This window comes from Xiphophorus hellerii, chromosome 11, assembly GCF_003331165.1.
Source record: "Xiphophorus hellerii strain 12219 chromosome 11, Xiphophorus_hellerii-4.1, whole genome shotgun sequence".
Classification (NCBI taxonomy): Eukaryota; Metazoa; Chordata; class Actinopteri; order Cyprinodontiformes; family Poeciliidae; genus Xiphophorus; species Xiphophorus hellerii.
The window spans coordinates 23,139,408-23,154,866 of NC_045682.1; the positions used below are offsets into that span (position 1 = coordinate 23,139,408).

The following is a 15,459-nucleotide window of genomic DNA, read 5'->3' on the forward strand; positions in this document are numbered from 1 at the left end:
GTAGTGCATAGTTTCAATATGCAATGAAAATTGTATGTTATTGTACTTATTTTTCATTTTCAACTAAAATCTGAAAGGTGTGGCATACAACCCTAAGTCAATATTTGGTAGAACCAACATTTGAGGCATGTATATACCTGCTTTGACCAGAGGACGCTGCTGAAAGCACCATGTGGTTAGCAGCTTCATGCCATTGTGATGTTATTTTTTAGCAAAGGTCTTAGCAAAGCTTTTGAACTAAATTTGGGTATGGACTTTGACTAGGCCATTCATGACTATGCTTTAATCTAAGGCATTGCATTGCAAGTCTGGGTGTATGTTTAGGGTTGCTGTTTCTAACAGGTTTTCATCCAAGCTTGTCCAGTATTGACTTACATCCATCTTCACATCAATTCTGATTACCTTCTCTCTTCATCCCCATTGCATGATGCTGCCACAACTGTGTTTCACCATGGAGATGGTGTAACTACATTGATGTGTAGCGCTGCCCATCAACTCATCAGTTGAGGTTGACTTCAATTTCCTGGTGGGTTTACATTTATTCCACACCATTTCCATATTTGGAAGCTGTGTTGAAAGATTGGTATATTTTTTCTGCTTTAAATATAAATGCATGTCATATTTTGTTATATTTCCTTATTTGTAAAAAAATAAAATGGCTACTTTGTTTTGGTCTTTCACAACAAAAATTCAATAAAGTGTGCATTGAAGCTTGTCAAAACATAAAAAAGTTTAAGGGGTATGAAAATGTTTGCAAAACCCAGGGTTCTTTACAGCACATACTAATATGTTTTTTCATAGAAGAATTTGACATAAAAACAGAGAACAAATGCACTTTTAAATTTTTATTCTCCTCTTTAGAAACAATAGCTTTGTCACTGTCAAAAATAACAAGCATAAATCCTCCAGCTCTAAGCTAAGTTTGGAACCTCTCCACAAACAGCGGAGGTCTCACGTCAGAGTCTCTCAATCCTTTCTTACGCACACATGCACACGCGCCACTGTCACCCAGCAAAAGGCATCCACGCGAGGATTATGGCGGCACTATGGAGATATTATATCATAGCAACACCCTGGCAATGCTGCCTACAGCGGAAACAAACATTAAAGCCAGGGCAGTACCACGGTGGAGCAAGTTTTCATCTATTGCTTCCCTACGGATGGTGTGTGGAAATTTCACATTTCAGCTTATCAATATGATAGGAAGACCCTGAAGAGCTATGATGGCACAGAGAGCGCTGCAGAGAGTTTACAGTACAGGCTGTAAGTGTGTTTGAAATGCAGATACACGGGCACAACCATGCACACACGCTAAGTTTCAAACATGCTTCCCAGAAGCAGTGAAATGGTCTCATGTCTTAGACATTGTATAACACAAATGAGAAGAAAAAAAACAACTATAATACCACATACAGAGATAAAAGAACACCTTTGAATAAGATTAACACTGAAAGTGGGGACCGAAAAAGGAAATCATCTGTGAAATCGTACATAAAATATTAAAAACACATTTATGGACCCAGTGATTGCGTCCCCTTCAATGTGGTTCAGGACTCTTTGTGTGGACCTTCTACATGAAACAAGTGGACTTTTCACAACACGGTGCTGACATGTATCCATATTTTGTTTCATTTTTTTTTTTAAAGGAGTTCTGATAGTTTTATGTAATTACTTCTATACTTTTATAAGTGCAAATGGAGCAATGATTTGGCATATCATCAAGCTAAAGCTGGAGAAACATCATATTCCCATGTTATTTGTAAAGAGTTCGCTGGTATAAAGTCAAGTTACAGGTGAGCGAGACCTGTTTTTACAGCTTAATTTAAAAACAAATCTAAGATTGATAGAATAAGCAGGTCTTGTGATGTTTCCGCAAATATTGAGAAATGTAATAGTAATAAATAATAATAATAATAATAATAGTTATTTTAATAATATATGAGCTTCAATTAACAGTTGGTTTGAAAATAAATTTACATAATATGTAAATTGTAGATAAGTACAACAGGGATTAGAGTGTTATCTCATCATCTCTCATTGTTTTGTTTGTTCAAGATGTTAAAAATAAATGCTAAGTATTTGGTAGAACAAACCAAAGCAATAAAAAGGGAATTCGCTTTCTATCTACAAGACATCATCCATTTAATAATGCACTTAGCTACAAGTACTTGCAAAGTAAATTGCTATTCTGATGATTGAACACATTCAGAACTGGAAATAATCTTGAAATTGTGACTGAAAAGCAATATCATAATTTATATTATAAATTAAAATATTATGTTGAAAAATACATGAAAATGACAATAAAAACACTTTTCTTCTATGTGCCCACTCAGCATAATGTACAGTCCAAGTCAGAAGTTTACATCTACTCATTATGGATATGAACATCATTTTAATTTGGGGGTTTTAATGATGAGCAACCCATTTTTTTTTACATATATATCTGCCATTATTCTGGCTGGAGAGTTGATCACTCCTCTTGACATAACTGGCAAAGCTTGTTTAAAGTGATCTGCTTTGTGGCATGGCCTCTGTTTTTTTAAAGTTTACAAGCAAAATTGGTTTGAATGTTGACAAAAAAAAACATAATAGCAACCATCAAGGTTCAAGCTTAACCTTAACCGGAAGATGTTCCACATCTACATTGATCTATTTGACCAAAATGAAAAACAGATTGCTTTGAGGAGCTACAGTGAGGCTTTAAACCAGAGAACACTGAACTGTTGAAGATAGTGCATAAACTAGGCTTAAAAGCAATTACATTACCAATTCTGACCTGATAATTTGACCTTGTGTTTATTACAGAAAATTTACAATTTTTGTGAACTAGTGTATGTAGTTATTCCTTTCAAACATCACTGACGGTTTTTGTTTTATAATCAATTTACTCTGAAAACCCATATTGGATGGGTCTTATAAATCTTTAAAAGCCCCAAATTAATGATTCCATATCTGACCAGAACTGTAACTTAGCACCAAGAAAAGATCGCCTGGTTGATTAAACTGGTTTTCAGGATGAAGAATTATGTTTGAAGCTCAGTTCTTCGCCTCAGGACTCTGATCGCCTGGGAGGAATGAGGAGCGGATCCTCTGGGCTTCATTAACACACAAATGACCAAACGCTTTGTTGTACCATTCTGGAGATCTTCCCCTGAAACGATGATAACAAATTAACAAGTTATAAATTTCAAATCTTGCTAAAGACATGACTGTAAATGGAAGTTGAAGCCCTTCCACACCTGAGATCAACTCTGGAGATGTGTGTGAGCCTGGTCTTCCCCGTCCCACAGGGCTCAAGGAGGTATTGTGACTCCAACACAACCCCCCTCACAGCTCCAACACGCGGGCTGTCATCATGCTCGACGGACACGCACACCAGCGCACAGGATTCTTTACAGAGGTCTGTACGCCACGATCTGAATGGTGTAAAAAAATGATGAGGTTAGAGCTTCATTGTAGAAACTGCGAACAAATTAAATCTATCTATTGAGATACTCTTAACTACCACTTCTCTGTAGTACTAGTTTAATGTTTTTAAAGAGATAGTATTGTGTATTTTCCAGGAACATAGTGCCATTTTATAACACAATCAAGTTACTATGTTACCTTCAGTTGTTATAAAAATGCTGTATATATCAAACTTGACTTTGAAGAAATTCTGACTTCACAATTTGATGCCATGTTATTGGTTTCTATCTCTTTAAGAAGCTTCTTCTCTCTCCGACACTTCGGCTTCAGTACATCATCACAACAATGCCGTTAACAACCATACAATCATGTATTTATGTCAATGTTAATGTTAACTAGTTCATATGATAAACAGGCGTGCAGCTCCATCAGGGGTTTGCTCATTGCTGCTGCCACTAGTCTTGTGGAGCTGAGAGAGGGAGGCACAGAAAAGGGGTGCTCTGTGAGGCAAAGGTTTGGCAGGAGACTGCAGCTCTAAGAAGAAGAGCTTTGGGAAAATAAGCTAAACATTTGGGCACCTCTACATTTTCTGCCACAGGAAATTCAAGAACCTTTTTCAAATAGGTTCTTGAATTTCCTGTGCTTTGAAAGAATCAAAGCAACACTCCAGGTATGTTATTGATGAGGGAATAACATGACATAAAGCTAAAAAAAAATGTCAATTTTACGTAATATCCCTTTAAAAACATAATCATGACACTGATTTCTTATTCATGTAAAAAATAGGCAGAATTAGTCTCTGAACATTTAACTCTGCTATCTGACCTTAGTGGATTAATAAAAGTGCAGTCTTTCTATTTTATATAATTACTTTTAACTGATTAAAAACATGCTTGTTTTGATATGTAGAACATCTTTAAACTGTTACTAAGACTCATTCCATGTGACAATTTTTGAGAAAATATGATTCACTCAGTCAGATTCAGATTCACACACACAAACACATCCCCACGCCCACGCACACACACACACACACACACCCCCACACACCCCCACACACACACACACACACACACACACACACACACACGCGTGTTTCCGCACATGTGTCACATTGTGCAGTTATTAATCATACCTTAGTACCACATAGTCATAGCAGGGTTGAGGCGCCATATTGCAGCAGGTGTAATGATACACATCTGTTTGTTTGTCCAGCGTTTCCAGAACCTTCTCCTGCTGGAGCTCTGTCTGCCACAGGAGGCGCTCCTTCAGGAGTCGCTGCAGGACCTCAGAGGGAGACGCCGACACCTCGAGACAAACTCGCCACCTCCTCAGAGGATTCCCGTCTCCAACCTTACACACAAGTATTGAAAATGTCAAAAAGTATTGAAAAGAAAGTGTCTCCAGGTTCCTGATTTCTATTTCTAAAATTTTGCGTTTCAGTTTTTCTGCTTTGGCAGTGTTAACCACATGAGGAGATTAATAACTGTAGACTCTTTTTAAAGATCTTACTAATCCCTGCCACCTTATCTTTTTTATTCTCAACTCCTCGTCTCCAAAATCCCTTCATATTGGAACAGAGTGACCTCCCACCTTTTTAAATGCCAGCTCCGTGTTGTCAGAAGACAAGCGGGACACCCAGCCTTTACTCTTGTCCTTGGCCTCTTTCAGCAGGTTCTGGATCAGCCCTTCTATGTGTGCATTGTAGGACGCTTCCTCATCCTCTTCTTCCACTTCCTCATCCACATCTTCCTCCTCCTGGACCTTGCAAAGCTCCTCCAGCGGGGGAACCATCAGCGCAGCCTCCATGTAGGAGTTGCGGGACTGGGTCACCATTTCCTCTGGGATCTGAGCAACAACCGGAAAAGGTGTGTCACAAAAAACCAATCAGCTCAGGAAGGACAGAACAGAACAGAATTTGAAGAAAAGCAGTGAAAAGAGGTGAAGATGATAGAAGATATTTGCAGAATTTGGACTACATTTCCTTTCTGCTCTCCCTCTAAAATGAAAGGGAAGTGATTTCAAATACTTAATAGATTTTATCCTCAAAGAGAAATGTGTAGGTTGAAATAAAGACACATATGGTACACATGCTGTGTTTTGAACATTTACGTTTTTATCTTAATGTGAGCTTGTTAGTGTTCTTTGGAATGGGTTGGTTTTATTCTGAAACATGTATTATTTCTACCTTTACAGACAAAACTAAAGTGACTGGAATGGATTGTGTGAATTTTAAATGTTTTTTAAACTAAAATTTAACTAAACCACTGGCAAAATAGCTTTCTTTTACTTCAGAAACCATTGAAAAGTTTAAGAACATTTTTACCTCTATGTTCAAACTAAAATTATGACTTACTTAACCAAGTATTTCTCTGTTTTTTCTCTCTTTTTTAATCACTTAGTGTTATGCCAAAATTGAGATGGAAATTGAATTAGTTAATTAAACTGAGTGTTTGCATAGCCTAAAAAGAGCATGAAGTCATATTCTTTTTTTTTTTACCCCTCCAGGGGGTCTTTTGTGGGCTCTAGTGTCCCTTATATGAAAGTAGGCTGACAGGAAAGGGGGGAAGACATGCGGCAAATGTCGCCAGGTCCGGGAATCGAACCCGCAACGGCCGCATCGAGGAATCAAGGCCTCCAAACGTGGGTCAAGGTAACATTTAAGGAGGTATTAAACAGACTTTTTATAAAGTCCACATTTCTGTAATAGAAATATTTATTAGTAATTTTAATCTTAAATGTGTTTTCATTAGCTGTAAATAGAAAATCAATCAAATTAACAGAAACAAAGACTTAAATGCGTCAATGTGATGTGTTTGACTTAGTGAATTGAGTTACTGAAATACATGAACTTTTCAATAGTATTCATGTTTATTCAATATCAGTGAATTTTTAATTTGATCCATTTAATTCCTTATCACATATTATTCTGCACACACTCAAAACTCTGCTCTTACACTAAGACCTCTCTTGAGTGCCCACACTTACAAGAATATTCCTGCATTCAGATTTAATGCATGTTGCATAAAATCCTGTTTAAATCTTTCACATTACCATTAGCATGAGAATTTTGCATTAGCATCACTGCCTTTTATGGGGCATTTCTGTTGTGTTCAAAGGAGTTCACTTCAGAGAGATCCCAGCACTGAAAGAACTGACTGAGAGAGCTGAGGAAGAGGAACTGCAAGTCAGCTCAAATCTGATGACATAAAGTTTTGAGGGGGAAAGGAGCATGTCAGCAAGAAAGACATCTTTTTGTGTGAGTAGTTTTTTTGTGAGTGAATATAAGAAACTTGATCTTAACATGAAAGAGAATGCTTTTAGATTACAATGTTTTCTGGCTGTGAATCAAATGGCTAATCTTAAATTGTACAGATTGGTGTTGCGAGTAAGAAATTGTGATCACCCCTTCTTTTAACATATCTATCAGGGGAGAAATATTTGGCTCTAGGAAGAATAGTGACTCTCAATTCATTCTAATTTTAATGAATAGTGAATAAGAGCTATAGAAAAAAAACTTCTCCCTTTGCCTTTGAGATGAGATGAAAAATATTAAAAGTAAAACATTTTAAAAATCAATTGGAAGAATTTAGATTTGTGCAGTTCTTAAGTAAATTAAAGTATGCATTCTGTTCAGATTAAAATAGTTTATTATTTTTACTTGTAAAATGATGTTTAATCTTAAAATGCACTGTAATCAGTTCTATTTTCTCCTGATAGCAAAAAGCCTTAAGTCTCTGATGACATAATGTGACAAACAATCTTAATAAGTACAGTTAGCTCATCGCCTTAAATGCAATGAATTTATTTCAATTCATTAACTGAAATATCAGTCCATGCATTCAAATAAATATCTGCTGAGTTTGATCCAGACCTGGAAGAGATGTTGGCACTCTGTGATCATGTGTGCCAGGCCCTGTGTGGCAGCAAGGTTCTCACTCAGGTCTTTCTGATCGGGACGGCCTGTAGCGTACTTCTTCTGGATTGACCTAAAGAAGGCAAGAGCCACAGAAAGAATGCGGGGTCACCACCAGGTTTCGTGTTTTCCATTTGTACTCATGGGAGTTTACGCATACCTTGGTGACAGCGTCTCGTTCTTCAGGATACTGAGGTGGAACAGAGATGGGCCCAGACAAACAGCAAGGTTCATTGGCGTCATCTGGTTCTCCTCCACCAAAGAGGTGACGTCCCGCAAAAAGTAGAGCAGAGTCTGCAGAACCTCCCTGTTCTCATCAGGCATCAGCAATATGGCTGCCCTGACGGCCTGCAACCGCTGTTCTTTAGGAACATCTAATAGAAAAAGAAAATAGAAATAGTACTACAGATAAATTCCTTATAATAGCAGGAAGCAGTAATCTCCATTTGGGTAAATATTATGTTTGATATTGTTCCAACAATGATTTATTAAGGAGATTAAAATGTTCTCTTTTCTGTCTCATTTTGAAGAATGGCTAAGTGAAATTTGTCCCTGTATGCCCTCATATGTACATCTTAGATAATCAGAAAGTTACAAATTACTAACTAAAAGATCAGAGATAGTTTGAGCAATGAGAAAATGTCAACTACTAGTCAGCTATATGTCCATCAACTGGGAAGAGACAAGAACTGGTTGGTCTCAAGTCAAACTCTGAAAACATGATATATATTTGTATTCAAAATAAAGAAATAATAGCATACACTTCTTTGATATTATCAGAATTATATTTTGGAAGATTTTTTTGGCACTAGTGGCCTTCATTGAACAGTAATTTGTTAGAAAAGAGGAAGAGGAGAGAAAGGGAAAACATGAAGCAAATGGCCCCAAACCAGGAATCGAACCCATGACAACGGCATCAAGGACAACATCCTGTGTAAATGTCCCATTCATTTGAAATCAATAACAGTCAATGTATGTTGCAAAATTTGGAAATTTCTAATTTCTTCATTTTCTGTTTAAATCAAAACAGTAACTTTTGCCAGTGAACTTGCAGCTAATCTGTCTTGTTTCAAAAATCTAATAAATGTTGGTTATAATAGGACTGGGAAAGTCAGATCTCAAAGAAAATCACAACCGGTCAGGAAATTGCCCTGATCAGCAGCTCTTTAACATAAAACAATGCTTCTGTGATTAATTTAGTTTTAGTGGAGTCACTAAGTGCAGCACTAGGTATTTTGATAAAAGCAAATTTTTTAACATAGAATGGGTTTTTTCCTCTTGAATGGATTCACACTGAAGTCTGTGTTCTTCCATTTTTGTGGGGTAATGTTTCTGCAAAGAAAGATGACTATTTTAAGGCTTTCTATGCATCTTTACAAGAGGGGCCAAAAAAACGGACAATTATTTTATTGGCTGGTGTACTTAAGGAAAAAAGTAAAAGAGTTTATTAAGGAGAGATCTACTCCCACTTTTACTTACACTGGTAAATGTGCAGGAAAGTTTCCCCCAGTTTGCTTGTAAGCAGAGGTTCGGGTAAGTCCCTGAAGAACTGTTTGACCATGTCAGCCACATCATATGCAGATTGGTCGTCGTAGTTTACACAGTCAGGGGACAACTCGCACTGCTGCCTCAAAGCCTGAATCCGGGACTTTACACCAGACTTGCGGAACAATCCAACCTGGAATGGAGACAGTGGGAGAGAGTCTGGAAGGATCAGGGAGGGAATAGTGCCTTGTGTCTGACAGCTTAGGCATGGAGAGAATGAAATGCACACAAGCAGTCCAGTAAAAGCTGTTTACTAACCTGGTCCAGACAGTAAGTCCTGAGGTGGCTGAGGGCCTGTTGTAAACACAAAGGAAGTGGGAACCCACAGCGCTGGACATGAACAATCAGAGGAACGCCAAACACACTCTTCTCTTTGTAGTCTGGCACCTTCATACGCTTCATAAACTTAGGCACGGACCTGCCAGCGACACATAAACAATTAGGGAAGTGTGTGGAAGAAAAGAGACGTCTATGATTTCATTATCAGCCTAAGCATGTACACTGGTCAACAGGATTTCCCTGTAGGGCACAATAAAAGTGAACAGGTCTGGCTGTTTACTGCAGAGGGATGCGTTTGTGGGTCGTGTGGAATGGTGGCTGAGTTTTGTAAGCTCAGCCCTTGACAAACACTTGCACATGGAGAAACCCATTGATGTTAGGCTATGTTTTCAATTTTAAGACATACATGAAGGTGTTAATTGTCCATATGGTCCAGCAGCTAGAGGCTACAGCAGGGTTGAAAAATATCTAATAAAGCTCTTGTGAAGACTATAAAAAGAAGGAAGAAGAATCCCTTGAACTTCTTTTCCTTATGTTATGTTGAAACCACACATTTCTATGCATTCTTGTTGGCATCTTAGTTTGTATAACAACAACAAGCAGAGCATAATTATGAAGTGAAAAGAGAAGGATGCATGGTTTTAAAAATGCTTTACAAATAAAAAAATTGCTAAATTGTGGCCTCCATTTGCATTCAGTCTTATCTCAATGCATCCCTCACTTATTTCATTTCTAATGTGACAAAAATGTAAAAACATTTACTATATTATTCATTTTATAGTTGGGAGAAAAGATTGCAAAGCAGTTAGATGAATAGCATCATACTTAGGTTCATTTGTACAATACGGTGTATTCCCTATTTTTCGTGATTACCTGGAATTAAACTATCTCATTATAATCTACAATATTACACACAAATTATGTTAGTTAGTTGTATTTCTACATACCATGTCCAGCCATGTTTGTTAGACATGGAGTATTTCTCCATGATGGCGGTGAGGCGAAGCAGAGAAAACTTCTGCAGCAGGCTGAGCTGGCCCGCCGACTGGCTGCTGATCTGCAGTGAAGATGCTGGCTGGTTGAGATGATCAGACGTTCTGAAACTTGGCCATCGGAGACTAAGAAGGATCGAAAGATAAAAGATAACGAGAGTCAGGCAATACAATTCACTCTTGGATCTTATTTCATTGATATGTTGATTAACCAAATAAATACAACAGTTGTGCTGGTTTTAAAATGCTCAGTCATGTCTTTGGTGGATATCCATTTGGGATCAACCCTATAAATGAATATTCATTTCACCAATTTCGTTTGGATCTGTTGCTCTGGATGGGATCATTTGTTTTCACTTACAACTGAAAGTCTGATTATTATAACAAGACTGTGAATGGCATTATGGGGTTATTAACACACATTTACTCAACTGCAGACTCAGAATATTTTGCCAGTGTCTTTTTTGCTGTGATGACAGAAGATTTTCCTAATACTGGAACACAACATGATCTATGGTAACCTTTGTCTTCTAAAGTGCAACTCAATCAAAAAAACATTTTAGGCAACATTCTGCCAGTAAAGAAACATGGAAGTAAGTGCTAATTTTGGTTATTCTACATTTATAAATAAACAGCCATTAAAACTGCAATGTGTTCTTGCAAATGTCGCTACATGCTCATCCAGGAGGAGTGAATGCTGCAAGTCAGTGACTCGATGGAATCTGCTGGTTTTCTTAGATTGAAAACTTAGATTACAAACTCAGCTTAATGCTGAGTTCGTAATAACTAATAATTCTAGTTATTAATTCTTATAACTAGAATTAATAAGAATGTGTGTGACTGAATTGAAATAACTTTTTTGTAAAGTGCCTCAAGACATTTGGTGGGAAATGGTACTATGCAAATAAACTGAATTTATATGATCTTGCTATTTCTTAAGTTTGTAACAATCATGAGTAATAAGGAATGACAGTATGCTACTTTTGTTTACAGATTTAATTCCTAGATGAACTCACTGAGGGAATTCAACTATTAGACTTATTTACACCATCACACGTTGTGCTTATTTTTTTTTTTTAAATTACAAAAAAAGATTTTGTTCAGTCTTATCTAACCAGCGCTCATAGTCCTAGTCACATCTGGTGCTGTTCAGGGTTCTGTCCTCAGGCCCATTTTTTTATAATCTAACCCCTTCGGATTGGACACATAGTCCAAAATGACATTTTCATTGCACCCATAAAACTCTTCAGTTTACTCTACTGTTCCTAATGACCATATGTTTACCATGCGAGCCAGAGTTTTCAATAAATCCACCCCTTAACTCTGTAATTCCCTTGCATGTGACATTTTTATACTCTCCAGAATTATGTGATTGTTTTTGTGATTTGTGGCACCACATTAGAAATAATTGCAAAGATTTTTGCTATTTTTTTCATCATTAAAGCCCTTCTAAAATATACATATAGAAGAAAAAAATAAAAGAAAATAATTTTTAAAAGCAGATAGATATGTAAACAATTTTATTATTTAAAGAACTTAAATAGCTTAATTTTTGTCACTCGCCATATTGATAGACTATAACTTGACATCAAGAAAGGCTGAGGCAGACATGTAGTAGAAGTCAGAAATACTGCCACCTGCAGGAGAAGGTTTGCAGTCACTAAGAACCAATGTTTTTCACAATTTTTACAGAAAATTAGCAATAAAATTACAATTATGCACTAGCATGAAGAAATCTGTTAATTTTAGATCAATATCTGCAATCTCGGAATCATAAAAAACTGGAGGGATGTTCAAGCTATTCTTACTGCTCTCAAAATCTTTGTTCCTGTTTTGATTATTAAGTTTTGTTTGGCAGCTATTATTGTTTCTTGTGGCACTTTCATTTAGATTATTTCAATTTGGTAAGGTGAGAGGTACCTATAAATAAAATTTATTTTTTCAGAAATCAGTTGGAAATCCTTTCAAATCCCCTAAATAACACTATAATTACAACATTACACCATTTTTACACGGATATTTTAAGAACTTTGAACAAGAGTGATCATTGTATTTGAAATATACAAAAATACAATTCTTTAGCAACCTAAGAAATAACTTTTACCAATAATTAACTTCAATAATTGAAGTTATGTGGATGATCATGTAGAGCGTCGGCAAGATGTCAGTAGATGCTGTGGTGAGTCCACAGTTCTTATAACCAATAAAAGTTCAAGCCAAACTATAAAAACAAGACCCAAGATGCAAGGAGTTTTTCAACCATAATTACACTGTATCTAATAAATGTGTGCAGCTGCTTACCGAGGTCTTGTGAGCGAGGCCCCAACTCCAGAGTCCCGCCTCTCCCGACTGGTCCCTGTTGAATCGGTGTCATTTAAGGAGACCCCGTCTCTCTCACCTTCGCTGGGGGTGGTCCTGCCCTCCCGTCCCTCTTCCCCATCCACTGCTTCCTCCTCGGGCAAAACACTGCGGCTCCAGTGGTCCACAATCTGCTGCAAGCCACTGACGTGCTGGATGATGTCGTCTAAGTGAGGAAACAGGTTGTCCTCCTTCTCAAAGTCTAGAAGGTCCCCTGTGCTGGCATAAAGGTGGGAACCCGGCACGTTGTCATAAACACTCACCCTGCTGCCCCTTGGAGCTCCAGGGCAGGCAGGTTTAGATAAAGGTTCGCCCAGGCCATTTTCATTTGGAGAAGTTTGGCTATGTGACTGGGGATTATTGTTCCTGTCACTGGGGGAAGGTGCCAGACTTTCAATGGACAGAGCTTTGGGAAAAGTGCCTGGCTTGTGGTCTTTGGGGATGTGAATGAGGAGGTTTTCATATGAGCGAAATTGGTTTCTGCCAAACTGGCTCTGACCTTCAGGCCTCTTACCCTGAGAAGGCAACTCCATATCCTCCAGGTACATGCTGCTTCTCTTGCTGGCAGTGCGCGGTTTTGTACATGCAGGCTCCTGAACGCTCGGCGCCACAGTCTCTTTGCTCGGACTCACATTTAGCGTGATCTGGTCTTTAGATGTTTTGCTGTCAGAAACAGGGGGCTCATCGCCATCTGTTTGATGGTTGTGTTTTGGGCTGTTTTCTAATTGGCTGATGGGAGTACACTGAAGCACCTGAAGTGCATGAGGCTCCTCCCCCTGTAACACTGGCTCACTGATGACCAGCTGCGGCCTCCGATTTGAGCTTTTCTTCATTGTCGATGGCCCCCAGGTACGCATCAGCTCCATTTTGCGCAGAAACTCTTTGGCTTTACTCTTTCCTCCTTGCCCATGGCGGCTGCTTTTAATGGGAAGGGAGTTGTAATGAGGAAGTTCCCTCGGTGGTTGATAGGAAGCAGACAGGGACGCCATGGATATCGAGTCAGGCATGGCGGAGGCCGAGTCCTCACTGTGGAGTGAGGAGATCTCAGTGATTTCCTGCTCACTCAGGTCAGTCAGTACGCTCTCACTGCTCACTGTGCTGCGCAGGCCCTCGCCTAGACCCGTCGGGCTGCTCTCATTAGTGCTGTCCAATAGAAAGTCTTGCAGACGTGACCAGCGGCGGCTGCTCCACTCAAATGTCCACCTCTTACTGATAGCCAAAGGATCATCTTCATCAGAATCATCACTCTATAGAAAGACAGAGTAATAAATAAAAAAATACACCCAAACTAATACCAAGTGTTCTTTAATGTAACATATTAGGATGTTACTACCAGTAAGAAAATGTGTCAGTTTAAAGGATTATAAAAACAATCCATCACCATCAGAATTTCTTAAATAGTAATTTAAATTTTTTTTTTTTGTAACTGAGAACAAGAAAAGCAGCATAAGATTTTTTTGGAAGTGGACCAAACCCACTTCTTCCCTACTGTGGTGAAGAAATGAAAATTGAACTGCAAAGTCACCTCCTTACACAGATTACAACAGAAGTGAGCACAAACATTGACTTTAAATAAAAAGAATACAAAATCTCAATTTCTCTCCTAATTTAAAAGAAAATGCTATGTCAAAAGTCTTTTTTGGCAAAAGTAACCTGGAACAAAGACCTGGGGTTATGAGTCGTGTTGTAACAAAAATAAAAACCAATCTTTTCCTCATTTGTAAAAAGTTAACACACTACAAAAACATTTTTCTTTGCTAAATAGATGAAGCTCAGTCAGATTGGATAGACTCTGTGAACAGTACTGTTGTTATGTCTTGCCATAGATTCTGAATTGGATTTGGGTTTGGCCTTTGACTGGGCCATTCTAACACATACATTATATTTTGAATCTCCTCTCCAGATTCCAGATGTTTTTGAGTCCATGTTCTTTACAGGTTTATCCTGCATTTACCTCAATTGATCTTACTTTCAGTTCTGACTAGTTTTCCTGTCCATGCTGAAGAAAAATATCCCCACCCTTATGGTAGAGCTGCCACCATTATGCTTTGCTGTTGAGCCCATTCATCAAAATGTTCGATTTTGGCCTCCTTTCATCAGACCACACCACATTTAAATTCTTACTTGTGAAGAATTACATAAACTACTGTATGCATCATTTTTTTTCCATTTCACAATTATGTGCAACTTTGCGCTGGACAATTACATAAAATTCAAATTAAGTATATTCAATGTTTTGTAGAATAACAATATAAGATAAGATAAGATAAATTTGTCATTGTCATCAACAGATTACAATGAGATTGAGATTTGCTCGACTCGAGTTAAGATGCAGGTTATGTGTATATACATAATATACAAAGATAAAGAAATAAATAGTACAAAATGAGAAATAAATAGACATCAGAAGATGGTTGCAGCGCCTGGAGGTGTCGCAACAGAATTTACATTTTTAACAAAGTGGTGTCAAGAGCAGAAGTTCTTATGCCTTTGAATTTAGTGCCATGATTGCCATCGGATAAAAACTGTTTTTTAGGCGATTTGTCCTGGTTTTTATTGCTCTGTATCTCTTGCCTGATGGCAGCAGCTGGAAGAGACCATGGCCAGGGTGTGAAGAGTCATTTAAAAATATCCAAAACTTTCTTGTGGAGCCTGGAAGTGTAAATCTGTTCCATAGTAGGGAGGGGGCAGCCTATGGTTCTCTCTGCTGCCCTAACAACCCTGTGGAGCGCCTTCTTGTCCGCGGATGTGCTACTGCCGTACCAGACACACAGACTGTACGTGAGCAATATATGAAAAAGCTTAAATGATACAAATAAATTGCAAGAAACTATCTAAAATATGTAAACCTCTAAAATGTATCTACCTTGACTGTTATTAGAACAGCTTAGCACAGCTGCACTTTAGTCTGCCTGATTCATTAAATAACTCAGATGTTTCTGTCAGCATGTCTTTATC

The 15,459-nt window shown here is 38.0% G+C and overlaps 1 protein-coding gene across 4 annotated transcripts in view; it reads right to left on the reverse strand.

Moving 5' to 3' along the window:
• Positions 1 to 830: 830 nt before the first annotated feature.
• The window catches only part of stard13a (StAR related lipid transfer domain containing 13a), a 59,368-nt gene continuing 44,739 nt past the window's right edge, over positions 831 to 15,459 (reverse strand). For all 4 annotated transcript variants that reach the window (XM_032576606.1, XM_032576608.1, XM_032576607.1 and 1 more), the window contains 10 exons: positions 12,445 to 13,748; positions 10,099 to 10,269; positions 9,131 to 9,290; positions 8,807 to 9,005; positions 7,488 to 7,701; positions 7,286 to 7,400; positions 5,005 to 5,259; positions 4,547 to 4,764; positions 3,243 to 3,419; positions 831 to 3,154 (listed from right to left, as the gene is read on the reverse strand). In XM_032576606.1, coding sequence (XP_032432497.1) covers positions 3,040 to 3,154; positions 3,243 to 3,419; positions 4,547 to 4,764; positions 5,005 to 5,259; positions 7,286 to 7,400; positions 7,488 to 7,701; positions 8,807 to 9,005; positions 9,131 to 9,290; positions 10,099 to 10,269; positions 12,445 to 13,748 — 2,928 coding nt within the window. In that variant the 3' untranslated portion in view covers positions 831 to 3,039. The remainder of the gene's footprint in view (positions 3,155 to 3,242; positions 3,420 to 4,546; positions 4,765 to 5,004; positions 5,260 to 7,285; positions 7,401 to 7,487; positions 7,702 to 8,806; positions 9,006 to 9,130; positions 9,291 to 10,098; positions 10,270 to 12,444; positions 13,749 to 15,459) is intronic.